General features: G+C 37.2%; 1 protein-coding gene across 1 annotated transcript in view; it reads left to right on the top strand.

The window, feature by feature from the left end:
- CEP170B (centrosomal protein 170B) overlaps window positions 1-15,132 on the top strand; it is a 61,333-nt gene that overhangs the window by 17,865 nt on the left and 28,336 nt on the right. The window contains exons 4-6 of the mRNA XM_070931585.1: window positions 371-429; window positions 2,778-2,916; window positions 13,800-13,916. Of these exons, the coding sequence (XP_070787686.1) occupies window positions 371-429; window positions 2,778-2,916; window positions 13,800-13,916 (315 nt within the window). The remainder of the gene's footprint in view (window positions 1-370; window positions 430-2,777; window positions 2,917-13,799; window positions 13,917-15,132) is intronic.

Here is a 15,132-nt window from a genome sequence, read left to right as displayed (position 1 = left end):
ATGCCAGATAGCTAAATTCTCTTTTATGATGCCCAGTTATAAATCGTTCAATAGAAAAAAAATATCAAGATGTATCTGTTTTGGCTTCTCAAATGCTGATCAATGAATCAGTATTACTGCATGCACCATATGTTAACCCTTTAATAATTGCTTTATCAGTCCTGGTTTTTCCACCTTTTTTGAGTTTACCTTCCCCCAACATTGTAGCCCTGAAATGTTTGGAAGGCTTCATGTGGTGAAATGTTGCCTACCTCTGTTTAAAATAATCCCAAAAGAGATGGGATTTGTTTGTGTGAATGATAGATTGCTTGAAAGTTACTGTTAACATATGTTCTCCTGAAGCTGCATTTTTCCTTAATACTTTTTCTACATGCAAACATGTATGTCCTAGAACACATCCAGCACAAGGTTCCAGAAGAAGTGCTAAAAGTAAGTATTTATGTTCTCTTTTAAGTGGCAAAGTGAAGAAAAATAAAATACTTAAGCCATGGTTTTAGTAGTGAATTCTGCTGGGAATTTAACTGACCTGCATCAGTGCTACTACACTATTTTATTTTTGCCATCTTTTACATAGATTTTTTTTAAAAAAGGGAAAGCAAGACAGGAAGGAAGGACCAGAATTCACAGAAGGGCTGTAGTCCTAAATCATTCATATAGTGAAAGCTCAGTATAGATTTTATACATAAAAATGTTAAGCTCAGTCCTAAAGAACTTTCTTTTAAATCAGGATCAAACTAGAGAACGTAATAGAAAGTGGCTTGTCACTTTTAGAAAACCTGTAATACAGGTCTAGGTAGCCAAGTAGTCAATTTGGTAAATTGCTTTGTACTTATTATTTTTGTTTGTTCAGATGCCCAATTCTGACTTTCTAAACGTATATAATTTATTAGACGCATTAGCTGCTAAAAACTCTACTTTTCCAAATCTTTCAAAGCAGAAAGTTCAAGAAATCTTTCCCAAAACACATTATATTCAGGAAAATTACAAAAATGAATGATTTGAAAATCACTGAAATCCGAGTTCATATGTATAATAATTGGAATGAACTTTTCATGTGCTCGTCCTCAGAAAACCCAGCATGAAACCAGGCACAGTCAGTTTAGATATTTTCTTGCTTAAGCTTCTTTGATGTGAAAGTTCTGCTAAACCTGAGATGCAGATTTGTACTACCTCTATCATATATTTGCACAAAGCTTTCCCATGAGAAATTACCAACACGAGATGCTGAAATAATCTTAGATCACGGCTAATCTCCCCCAAGGCAATTCTGTGTTTTGCCAAGACCAGAGTTATAATTTTACGCTTCCACCTAGCCCTTAGGACAGGATTCCTTCACATTATCAGGTTTTTACTGGTAGCCATGAGTTCTAGAGATTTGATTTATTAAAACAAATCAATTAAAAACATTGAAAAATCTTGGCTTGCACAAAGTAGGGCTATAAACTGTGTTTTGATTGCCCAACTCTTGAGAAAATATGCGTTGCGGGAAAGATGCCATCTTTCATTACATTCATGCCATTGCTGGTCAGAAAACATGAATCATGGGCTTTATAGCAGTACTGATTGATAACCTTACCCAAATTTCAGTGAGAAGCTAATGGGGCAGTATTTTGGCAAAGAACAGCCATTTAAAATGGACATAGTTGACTTAACTTTCAGCAGCAGATTATATCAACACAATGTTCTTTACCTTTCTCTAAATTTGCATACACTTTCACCCAAACAACCAAAGATTCCTAAAGTTTACCTGTTGATTTTGTCTCTGAAAATATAATAAATTAAATGAATTCAGCTGCCAAGCTACTGAAATGAACTCATCTGTGTACCTTGCCTCTTGTTTGTTTGTATCTCCACTGCAACAGAGTCAAGCTTTTCCTGTATGCCAGGATTTGCCTGGGGTAGATTTGCATGTAACTCTACATTAAGATTTAATGTTACGTGCAAGGAAGAAGTTGCCTAAAGGTTTGGCCTCCTGTTCCATGTTTGGCAGCAAAAATACTTTATAATTTAGTTTCATCCTTGTATATTTATAGCTTGTTCTTATTTGGGCCAGTTTGGTCTAGTGCTTAAGGCACTAGGCTGGAAAGGAGCAGATCATGAGTCCAAGCCCAACTTTAGCCATGAAAGCCAGCTGGATGGCTTTGGGCCAGTCACTTTCCCTCAGCCCAGCCCACCTCACAGGATTGTTGTTGTTGTGGGGAAAATAGGAAGAGGAAGGTGGGTTAGATACGTTTGCTGCCTTGAGTTATTTGTTAATAATAAATGTGGAATACAAATCAATAAACATTAAAAAAAAATAATTGAGTAATACTTAAAAGAGTTGTCAGTTTTAATCCATACATCTGATTTTTCTGCTGAAAGCAGTGAGCAAGGTAATCCTAAAAAATATGAACGCTTTGTCTTCCTGAATCAGGTGTGGTGGGGAGAGGATGGAAGTATTCTGCTTAAAATTAGACATGTCTGGAAGAACAGGAGCCACTTGTGTTTCTTGTTCCTTCTGCTTTTGTATCATTTCAGAAATTGCTGTTCAGTGGCCAAAAAGATAAATTGCTGAAGCCTCCTAATTCAAAACTTGAAACTTTTCTAAAAACACAAATTGTGTGATACAGAGATTAGGATTAGAACCAAAACTCTGGAAAAATAGATAATGCAATATTTCACAGTTATTTTCCTGGTATAAAATCCTTTTCACCATCTACCGTACAAAATAACCTTTCTTTGTGAGTTCCTGCTCATTTCGGAGTATGCACACCAAATTTCTTGCCTTTCCTTTTCAGCATGAGAAATATACCAGCCAACTTCAGATGAGCTTTAAAGGCACAGCAATGAAAAGAGCAGAACAGCCAATGGAACATGATGGAAATATTGAATTGTCCCAAACCAAGCTGGAGAAAGGAGAGAAGAAAGCAATTACAGGTACCTGTTTAGAAAAATCAGTCACTTAATTAAGATATGGGAAAGGCCTTTCTTCTCTAGAATTCTGATTTATATTTACTTAGGTTGGAAAGAGGCTTTCATCCTGCAGTGGATAGGCAATGGCTAAAATGATGGTGAATTAATTCATATATATATAGACATCCTTCTCATATAAGTGACTGGGCAGCTGACAAGGATTAAAACACAGAAAAAATTACCATGTGTAACTGTCAGTGGCCAATGATAAAATGCCCTACTCATTGAAAAATACATAGTTGTAACAACAGAGCTCATCTGCTTGATGCTGCATGAGTAGCATCAGTGATGAAATCTGAACTGGTTTACTACCAGTTCGCTGGCTGTGCATGCGCAGTGCATACCATGCACCAAATGCAAGGTGCGTGCGCGCAGTGCACGCCAAAAGGAGGCTTGGGATAAGTAGAACAGCGTGCGGGGAGGGGAATCAGCTGTGGTGCGCAATCTTCTTTTTTACTTTAAAAAGCATTTTTTTACAACCTATTTGGGCGAATAGGTTGTAAAAAAATACTTTTAGAAGTAAATAAAAAGGCTCTGACAATCGCGCAGCTCAGCTGTGATCATCAGAGCTTTTTTTTTTACTTTTAAAAGCAAAAAAGCAAAACCTGCATATGCGCAGAGGGTACAAAACATTACTTCCTGGTTAAAACCAGGAAGTAATGACAACCAGGCAGGTGGGCGGAGCCTCGCACTGTCATCGCTACCTGTTCTACGAACCACCCACCATGATCGCTACCGGATTGGGCAATCCAGTCCGAACTGGGAGCATTTCACCCCTGAGTAGCATTATAATATAAGTGAGAACCACTACCTCCTTTGTTTCTTCCTATTGAAGTTGAAATTAGTGCTTGAAGAGGGTTATTGAAGCTTGTTCTTTATTTTCCAGAGGGAAACTGGGATCCAAAGGTTAAAGTGATAGATTTTAATAGATTGTTAGAAAAAGCATCTTATTATGTGTGCACCCAGTGTATACAGTATGCTGTATTCATGTGCTTGATATGAAATCAATTTTGCAGTGGGATCAATAATTTAGTCAAAAGAGGATTGAGATGCTATATTTATCATTTTTAAAATATTTGTAGACTGCCTTTAGAAACAAAACTGTCACTGCATTTATTGAGCAAGGGATTAGACTTAATAAGGAAAAGGAAAGAAGTTCCTTCAGATTTTACTCCACTAGTCATAACCGACTGTAGGGGGATCTCTGTTTCAAGGGTCATTGAGTCAGTACTGTCCGAAGATGCTTCCATGGTCATGTGGCAAGCATGACATCACAGAATGCCGTTTTCCTCCCTACCAAAGTGGTATCTATTAATCTATTCACATTTGCATGCTTTCAAACTGCTAGGTGGACAGAAAGTAGGCGAAGATGGGAGCTCATCCGGTCAACAGGCGCAAAGGGCTCAAACCCAGGCTGTCAGTTTATCCAGCCCAGCGTCTTAACCCCTGAGCCATCACGCTGCCTAGATAATATAAAGGATCCCCTAATATTGCAGTTGTTTGTATTGTGTATTTTCACCACAACATACTCTGGCTGATAGTCCCATCTTTACTTGAATTGAAAGTCACACTCAAATTACCTCAGTTGAACATTAGCACGTTATAAACTCCCAGGGGGAGAGCATTCTCTGTGGGGGCCCCTACCCTCTGGAATGAGCTGTCCCCGGAGATTCGTAGGATTCCTGACCTTCGTATCTTTCGTCGCGCCCTAAAAACATTATTATTCCAACAAGCAGGGCTGGCCTAAATAATAATAACATTTTACTATTTTAATGGGTTGTTTTATTAGAGTTTTTTGGCCAATTTATTAAATTGTTTTAAATTGTTTTTAATTTTTATATTGTCATGGTTTTATTTTTGGCTGTACACACCCTGAGTCCTTTGGGAGAAGGGCGGTATAGAAATTCAAAAATAAATAAATAAATAAATAAATAAATAAATAAATAAATCAAGAGCCTTGATAGTACAAGGGTTTAGTGCACCCTGTTATTAACACAGCTGCCTGCAATTTCTGCTGGTTCGAATCTCTCCAAGGCTCAAGGTTGACTCAGCCTTCCATCCTTTCTAAGGTAGGTGAAATGAGGACCCAGTTTGTGGGGGCAATAAGCTGACTTTGTATAAATTATACAAAAGAATGAAGGCTATTGCTTAAAGCATTGTAAGCCGCCCTGAGTCTCCGGAGAAGGGCGGCATATAAATCAAATTAAAAAAAAAAAAAAAAAAAAAATAAACTTAAAGTTGATAAACTTAAAAGCTAACTATTATTAAATTTAAAAGCTATCAGAAGGATTTTGGAGGAGATTTATTTAAAATGTGAGGGTTCCCCCCCCATTTTAAGCAACTTCAATATTTATGTATGTATTTATTTATTAGATTAGCTCTTGTCTAATATTTTTAAAGTATTTTATGCCTTTAGAGTTTAAAATAAGTTCCCTGTATCTGTCTTTTCCATTTTTTTCTTGCTGTTTTTCTTCTCTTGCTTGAAGACTGTGTACGTGCTTATTATAATTTTTTTTTTAGTAGGCAAATGAATAGGTGTTCCAAAAAATCTGCAGGCTAGGCAAACTTGTCTTTCTCTTGTAAGTCATGTATGAACAGTTTAGATTAGAGTTTCTCAAACTTGGCAACTTTAAGATGGGTGGATCTCAACTACCAGAATTCCTCAGCCAATCATGATGGGGAATTCTGGGAGTTTACAAGGTTCAGTTCACCATTCTGAGAGTTCACAAGGTTGAGAAACACTGGTTTAGATGATTCATGGGGCAGAGAATGCAAAATTTCTGATGAGCGTATTTCCATAGGAAATTACAATCAAATTGAATCACCTGTTGCAACTTTGGGGAAACAATAAAAACAACTTTATTTTAATTTTCCTCATTGTCTTACCATCAGTCTATCATTGGTACCAACAATTATAAACCAACTCATAAAGTTTTAATATTTAGTTTATCAGCTAAAAATGCATGAAGCAATAAAAGCATAACAATACTTTAAGAAATTTAAAAGCAAAACAAAAACAAATCCAACATCTTCCTTTTTTTCCTTGATCTATCATAACTGGCAATATATTCAAATTTTCGAACTTCTCACAACATTTTTAAACAAGATGTTACAGCAAAGCAGTTTTGCAGTTTGATTTTTTTTTAATGATTTCTGTAACTCAGATAATATGTGATTTGTGTTGCTTTTTGGCTTCAGAAATTGCTTTTGTTTGTTGCAGAAATAAAATATAAATAGCATGGCAAAATAAATCAATATAACGGAAGATGATAAGTTGTGTTCCTAGGAATTCTTGGAAGTGATTTCATCTGGTTGTGTTTGCATTTTCAAGCCCTGTCTTCCATGCCTATGTGGCTTCCAGAAAGGTATTTTGACCTCCTCTTGGGTGTAATCAGTTAACTGTTTTCCAAGAATAGATCAGTGGCTGAAAAGTGGCCCGTCTAAGTATATATTACTATACAAGTAGCAATGCAGAGACCCAAAATTCAGAGAATGAACAATAATGAATGGATCTCAAGACTGACTGTTATGCTGTGTAGAAGTATGATCTCATACAAGCAACCCCAAAAGAAAAAAAAATGTGAAAAGAAAATACAATTATGAATGTCTCTAAATGAAAAGGAGATCTACTCATTTGTAGACTTTACTATTCTGAAACTTTGGTTAAACCTTGACTAGCAAATTTGTGCCAGGAGCTGTTATTATGGCATGATTCATTTAAGTAAATCATGTAAGTAAATATTTAATTTGGATTAAATGCTTTGGAACTAAATTAAGGTCTTTAAAATTGAGGGGGATGGGAAGACAATGTAAAAAAGAAGCTTTTTAAAAATTTTGTTTGAGATAATTCTGTTCTTGGTTTGTTCTTACTATAGTACCTGGAATCTTGTCAATTGGGGCAATATATAAAGTATTTCTAAAAAAATAAATATAAGCATAATATTTGTCTTAATTTCCAAAAAAAGGGAACTCTCATGCTCTTAAAGACAAAAACACGAAGAAAGAGATGCGTATGAAGTTAGCACCCACCCCTCTCCTAGAAGAATGAAATATTCTAGGAAATACTAAAAAGGCAGAATATTATACTTCCCTGGATGTTTCTCCATATCTCATCCAGGGAGGTATAATATTCTGTCTTTTTAATATTTCCTAGAATATTTCATTCTACTAGGAGAGGGGTGGGTGCTAACTTCCTACAGATGTTTAAGAGGGTGATTCTCACTGATGGTCCAAGAATTTCTAAGCTCTAAAAACATAATTGATGACTGGAGACAATAAAGCTACTTAAAGGAAAACCCAGAAAAACTGCCAGTGCCATGCAAATCACAGATGCTCAAAAAACTCATGGAAATATGTCCTCTCCTTCTGGATAATGATAGAAGGGGGGAAAAATGACTACCTCATATATCTTGTCCTCTATGTATTTAAATTGGTGTGCGTGTGTGCATATACATGGTTGTTTATAGATCTGCTTCCTTATTATTTTTATGCTCTGGTTAAACAATTCTCCCATATGTATATGCTCTATCTGTGATGGACCTAGTAATTGCAGCAGGTAACATGCTGCATTGCTCTCTGGAACAGTGATCCTTAATCTGTTTGACTCTGCCTCAAATGTAATTACTACCCCACCCCTACCCCCAAAAATCCTTCAGACAGTTGTTTTTCACAAGTATCTTGACAGTGGCAGTCCCAAAGTGGATCCCCAACTCACAAACAAGCAATTACAAATTGCTCCATTACCCCCAGAATATGCCTGAATTACCCTCAGTTTAAGAACCACTGCAGTAGAAGGTGGTTAAAGCTCATATTCTCAGCCTGAAGGAAGTAACAATTTGGTGGAAGAAGCTGTATTGCAAGTCTGATTTCTGCAGTATAGTTAATATTACATTTTTTTTCTTTGGCAGTTGCTTAAGATTGCATGGATGCTTTTTATGTGTGAGTGGCTGTTTTGTAACTAAAGGTTTTAAAGTATTTAGTTCTATGGTATGAATAATGGGTTAAAAAAGATGAGCATTCAAGATTTCTCTAATACAAAACTATGCATGCAGAAATAGGAACTAGGAGTTGGCACTGACAAGCATGGTAGGATTAATTACTCTGCTACTGTATGTTCAATACAAATACAGATTTTTTTTAAAAAAAGTTTCATTCCAAATTATAATGACCTTCAGATACAAAGGATGTTTCTTCCTATCCTAGATGCTGGCCAGTGGTGGGTTTCAAATTTTTTACTACCGGTTCTGTGGGTGTGGCTTGATGGGCATGGCATGGCTTGGTGGGCATGGCAGGGAAAGGATACTGTAAAATCTCCATTCCGACCCCACTCCAGGGGAAGGTTACTGCAAAATCCCCATTCCCTCCGGATCAGCTGGGACTTGGGAGGCAGAGAATAGATGGGGGCGGGGCCAGTCAGAATTTTTATTACCGGTTCTCCGAACTACACAAAATTTCCACTACCAGTTCTCCAGAACTGGTCAGAACCTGCTGAAACCCACCTGTGATGCTGGCCCTCTATGGCTGTACATAAAAACTTTCCTCTTACGTTAGGTGGATTAAACTGAAAACATGTGCATTTGGATTTTTAATTCAGTAAAATCAGGCTGATATACTGTATTGGAGTAAACAAATATGGATGAGATATCAATTGAAAGCTGCCTCTGGGAGTTTTTTAAAAATCATATTATAGCTCTTCTTCCTTACATTTGATTAGACAGTATTTTTAGCACAACTGCATTCTCTGGAGAGAGTTGGCAGACTGCTCTTTCTAATCTTCCAGTTCCTTGTCACTGACTTTTTAGTAGATATGGATGAGTGTTGCTGTCTTTAAGGCTTCCTAAATTAACATGCTTCCCACTCTCCGTCCTTTAATTTCAGTTGCTTGCTAGATTTTTTTTTGTTCTTTGTTCTTTCTTTTTGATCCCTGCCATTATCGCATTTACTGATGATTTCCTCCTTCAGCAGCAAAACCAAGTGCAAGGTCTCCAGATGATGTAAATATAGGCAATTCCCTCTGCTTTCCAGAGGGAAACTTTCCAGAACTTTCCAGAGTCTTCTTAAATGAAGCAATTTGTAATTGCTATACTATATATCTCCAAGATATTTTAATTGAAGTTTATTGACGACATCTAGAATCAACAACCATTTCATGCAAAATAGTGACTGAACCACTGGTTTAACAGAAGTAGGATAAAAATGCCTACAAGTTGGCTTCTTTTTTGCCAGCAGCTGTACAGATTGCTGTGGCTTTGTTCCCATATGTTTTTTTTGGACTTGCCTTTCCTTAAAAAAATGTTTATCTGTCTAAAATGCTCAGCATTCTTGATAGGTTGGTCCTCTCTAGTTTGGGCATTCTATATGCTTTGTGAAAGAATGGAAGGACATCTATTTCACGTTTCACTTTTTATGACATGATTTACATCGCCCTTGTAAAACAGAGGTAATATGCTACTGGTTCTCAGTTCTTGGTATTTCTACTTTGTAATAACCTCAGATAGCAGGGTTAAGAAATATGTCTGCCTTAAAACAGCTGCTAGTAACTCAAATAGTATTCGGTTTGATGAAGTAGAGATGTGACTCGACATAAGGGGACTTCATATATTTGTTCATTAATGTGTACTGAAACCATAGCCCTGAGAAGAGAGACAATTTTAGTTAGACAGTTAGAAATGTACCAGGGGAGTCTACCCCTCTCCAGGCTATGGATATGAACAAAATAGTTTTGGATAATTATTGTCGCCATCTCTGAGAGACAAAGCAGGCTTTCTTTCAGACTGCCATTTAGTCTCAATACAAGACTCCTTTCCATCTTTTTCTCTTCTTTTAAATTCTCTGTAAGCAAAATCTACCACTGAATCAGGAAATAATTTGCCTCCCTGATCATCTGTTTCAGTTGAGGACTTTCTGCCTTTATCCTAGGTTTGCTAACACTATTTCCTCCTGGAAAAGTTCACACCTTCACATTCTTTTTCTCTTCAGCATAAGTTACATTTTAAAAATGGAACCATTTATCAGATCTGGGGACCTCATTTTCAAGAATAACATTATTTTGGTTCTATCACGCTTGCCGATACCGCTATTTAATTGTCAGTAATGCTTTGGTTATATAAAGATTGACCATGAATAATGAAGTTTGTGGTTATTTAGTGTAAGACCATAAGAATAGCCAAGGTTCACTTTAGTTCAGCATTTTGTTTTACATAGTAGTCAACTGGGTAATTCTTGGGGTGTGTAGGTGTGCACATTTGTGTGTATTTCCCTCCCTCTCCCTCTCCCTCTCCCTCCCTCCCTCTCTCTCTCTCTCTCTCTCTCTCTCTCTCTTTCCCTCCCTCCCTCCCACTTCCTCTCCCTCTGCCTCTCTCCCCTTCCCTCCCTTCCCTCTCCTCCTCGGATTGCATACACACTATTTAAGAACTTCTTTAGCATATTGCTGGTGCTTCAAACTGAGTAACAAATGTGGATTAAATACATTTCTCTAAGAACCTATGCTTCCATTTTTGTTGATTTTAATTTGTTTAATTCCATGCTGACCCTACCACCCCAGTGTTTTTAATAGATGACAGCTGCAAGGGTCAATCTGTAAAGAGGTCACATGCCTATTGGTTGCTTTCACTTTATCACACTGACAAAAATGCTTATAGTCCTCAGTTTACAACCCTAATTGGGACAAAACTCCATCACTGAGCAATGTGGTTGTTAAGTGAAATATCAGATGACAGTTTGGTTTAGTGATGGCAGTTCCAGTATTACCAGTTGCTGTTGTTGAGCAAATCCCATTCAGTCATTAGACGAGGACTCATTTCCAATCCAGACCCAACCCATTGTTGGAAGGAAGTAGAATTGCCTACATTTCAGCATCCACCTAACTCCCACCATCTCTACCCATTTGACCACCCACCTACCCACTGCCACCAGCTTTCCCTGCCACTCCATACTGCGCCGAGAATCATTCAATGCCATTGTAAATTTGAACTGACACCAATTGAATGGACATTAAGTGAGGATTACTTGTAGTTCAGTAGGCAAGTGCCCGATTGACCTTGATCCTATCTTTAAATAGATCTATTCCCTACTCTGCATTCCTTAAGCTTTCTGCTTGAATTGATGAGGCAAGAAATGTGCTTGAGGGATTAGTGCCATCTGGATAGATTGGCATAAAAATTGTGGTGGTGGAGGGAAGGGGATAATTAATGAGCTATATTCAAAGAAACCAGCTCTAATACAGTTAAAATGACAGAGCAGTTTATTTACTATTTGTTTAAGTTGCAGTGAAAATTAATAGTCCCAAGGCATATGACGTAACAACCTAAGCATAGCTAGACTCTGTGCCTGGTGAAGAATGCTTACAAGTTTACCTCTGTCTATGTTATGGACGGAAAATAACTGGAACATAAGAGTTGGCAAATACATTTGAATTCTGAAAACATATTGCAGATTTCTTATAGAAAGACTGCCATTGTGACTGTGATTAAAGCACCCAGTTAACAGAAGGCAAACTGGCTTGTATGTTCTCCATTACACCCCTAGGTCTCTGGAATGACCTATGCCACCCAAATTACTTTATCCTTGTTCTCTATACATGCGCACCCTTCCGAGCAAATAATCGTCAATTGACAGACAGTTTGTCTTGTTGTCTTCTAGTTGTCCATCCAGAATGCCACTAATCTAAATTCTGCATTAGAAAGAGGGGTCTGAAACGCTGCAGTGCCAAAATCATGTGAGGGGGCATGATGGAAATTGGAGGGTAGGAACTGCTTATTTCTCTGTTGGTGCTCTGCTGTCAAAAGCCACATCATCTTAACTTCATACTACTGCAAAGAAATAGTGATAATAGAGTTAAAAATGATTTTAAAGAGGAAAAGGTATTGCTTAATTGGGCTTTTCTTAAATGTTAACAGAATTACATATTTATCTATGAAAGCTAATTTGGGGTAAATGTCTCCAGAAGAAGAATTCTCTTCATGTTTGACTCGTCCCAAGATGTAAAAGTGTTCTTTGCAGTTCATGTTTTTAACCATACTTTTCCTGGCAAATGCTCTTGGCTGTAGGTCATGGTTTTTGATGACAGAATCCTGAATTGGGATTAACCAGCCAAACTTGGATTTATTTAACAAAGAATAAAGAAAAAGTATAATATGAATCTTTTGTTTGATCTGTTGTTATTATATTTACAGTTTTACTCTGTTGTATCCTTCTTAGAATCCTTGGACTGGGGTGTGCTATAAAAAACAAATGCATAATAAGATACAGAAATGGCAACATGCTCCAATTTGTTTTGCTTTTCCATTTTTTAAAATTATTTCCATCCTGATAGAGCTGGAATCATGTTTTTTTAGTTGTGGAATTGGACAGACTATTGGATAAATATTTATGGTCAAATTTGAGGTTATGCTAAGCACATGGTAGACCTGGACTGTTTTTCTTCTAATTCCAAAGAAGTTTGTAGAATCAACAGAGCCTTGACAATATGACTTTATGTATTTTCCTGTCAGCAGTAGCCAATAATATAGAGGAGAAACACATATTGTGATGACTGTAAGACTATTGCCAATATTAAAGCTGCCTACTTGCCAATTCATGGGAATGTCATGCAGATTCTTAGGAAAAAGATGGCAAATTTTCATTTAAATCATGGATCACAGATCTGTTTTCGTTCTAACCACTGGACAAATTAAAGGATCTTAAAAGGTAAAGGTTCCTCTCGCACATACATGCTAGTTGTTCCCGACTCTAAGGGGCGGTGCTCATCTCCGTTTCAAAGCCGAAGAGCCAGCACTGTCCGAAGATATCTCTGTGGTCATTTGGCAGGCATGACTAAACGCCAAAGGCGCATGGAACGCTGCTATCTTCCTACCAAAGGTGGTCCCTATTTTTCTACTTGCATTTTTTAGGTGCTTTCGAACTACTAGATTGGCAGAAGCTGGGACATGTAATGGGAGCTCACCCCGTTACGCGGCACTAGGGATTCGAACCGCTGAACTGCTGACCTTTCGATTGACAAGCTCAGCGTCTTAGCCACTGAGCCACCATGTCCCAATAATAATAATGATGATGATGATGATGATGATGATGATGATGATCTTATTATCTTTTATTGTAACTTGCATTGAGGCCTGATGCAGGTGTTACATTGATTCATTTTTAATTATGCCAGTATTGATTACAAGCCAACCTTGCACCTTTGAGGAATGTGAAGAATAAATAAATGAACCTTCAGATTGTGCCACTGCTGCCTTTCTGTAAATTCTCTTTCTTAAGTGCAGATAATCTTCGATTTACAATTGAGCCCAAAATTTATGTTGTTAAATGAGATGTTAAGTGACGTTTGCTCCATTTGACAACCTTTATTGCCACAGTTGTTAAATGAATCATTGCAAGTGTTAAGTTAGTAAAACGATTGTTAAGTGAATCTGGCTTCCCTATTGACTTTGTTGATCAGAAGGTTGCAAAGGGTCAAATGACCCTGGGACACTGCAACTATCATAAATATGAACCAATTGCCAATAATCTGAATTTTGATCATGTGACCATGAGGAAGCTGCAGTTGTTGTGTGAAAAATGGTCATAAGTCACTTTTTTCAGTGCCATTGTAACTTTGAACAGTCACTAAACTGTTGTAAGTTGAGGACTACCTGTATATTTTTATACACTGGATGCAATTGTGGTTAAATTTATCCAGGTAGTCCGAATAATTATTTGAAACCGAAGTTTGAAGTTGTTTAAAAAATATGTATTGTTTTCAGGTAGATAACAAGTGAATGGTTGACTATTTTAAGGTTGATATTTTGTTCTTAATTAAAACACATACTTCTCCCTGTTTATTTCTTGTCTACATTTTTTGTACCCAGAGGTGACAACTACTTATCGCACACCACTCTATGGCCGGCCATCATGGTGGGGAGAGGATGATGCCAACAATAAACTGGATTCAACAGGTGAAAGAAGGCCCGAAGAACAATATTCAGGTCAGTATAGCTTAGCTCCCATTTAGCAGCAAAGTCATGTTTTTCATAAATAAGCTTTAGGATCCAACCCTTCCATACTTAGTATCTCTATCTTGCCCTTATTTATTAAGATACACCTGTCTTGCATTAGGATCTACAGGTGCATTTATTAGGAAGGAAGGATTGCAGAGAAGCAACATGAGAATATGGGCCCATGGAGTGCCCTGACCTCTGCTTACCGTATTTTTCAGAGTATAAGACACACTGGAATAAAAGATGCACCTTAGTTTTTTGGGAGGAAAATAAGAAAAAAGCTGATTGGTGGATCGGCCTCCCGGAATACCCCCAATCAGCTGTTCCCAGAGGTGAATTTTAGCAACAGGTTCCTTGGTTGTGAGCTCTGTGTCTTGCCTTTTTTTGTTTTTTTTTTTCTGCTTCTGAAACTTCTGAAACTCTGTTTCAGAAAAAACTTTTTTTCTGCTTCTGAAAGCCTCTGAAACAGAGCTTCAGAAAAAAAAAAAGCCTCTGAAGCTGTGTTTCGGGGCTTTTTTTCTGAAGCTCTGTTTTCATTGATAAATTTGTAGTCCTTTATCTGGAATAACATCCTGATCTACTCTGAGGATGAATCTCAGCACAAAGAACGTGTTTGGGGGTTTCTTTTCTGAAGCTTCGTTTCTGAATCTTTTTTCAGCCTCTAAAACCTCAGTTTGAGAAGCTGGGCAGGGCTACATTCGGAGTATAAGACGCACCCAGATATTCACCCTCTTTTTTGGGGGAAAAAGGTGCATCTTATACTCCGAAAAATACGGTATATGAGTGATGTGTCCCCTCACACTGCTGCTCTTAACCCTCAATAAATGTTATTTTATTTATTTATTTTATTTTATTTTATTTATTTTATTTTATTTTATTTATTTGATTTGTATACCGCCCTACTCCCGAAGGACTCAGGGCGGTGAACAGCCAACAATAAAATACATAAATACACAAAATTTAAAAACCCGATAAAATCAAATTAAACTTTTTGGCCCAGACAAATTAAAATACCCCAATAATTTAAAAACAGATTAAAATTTACATATTTAAAAAGGGAAGAGAAATAAGAGAAATATACGCAGTTCCTACCAGCAAAACACTGCCATTTTATATGCTAAAAAAAAAAAAAAAAACCCCCCCCCAAACCTTTGTCTTTAAGCAGAAAATGAAGATGGTGTGGGAGAAGTAAGGCATGGAAAGG

Source organism: Pituophis catenifer, unplaced genomic scaffold (assembly GCF_029215685.1).
Source record: "Pituophis catenifer annectens isolate HBS135680 unplaced genomic scaffold, rPitCat1.0.hap2 SCAF_1, whole genome shotgun sequence".
NCBI lineage: Eukaryota > Metazoa > Chordata > Lepidosauria > Squamata > Colubridae > Pituophis > Pituophis catenifer.
The sequence above is the reverse complement of the archived record's forward strand: the minus strand, read 5'-3'. Positions and strand labels throughout refer to the sequence as shown.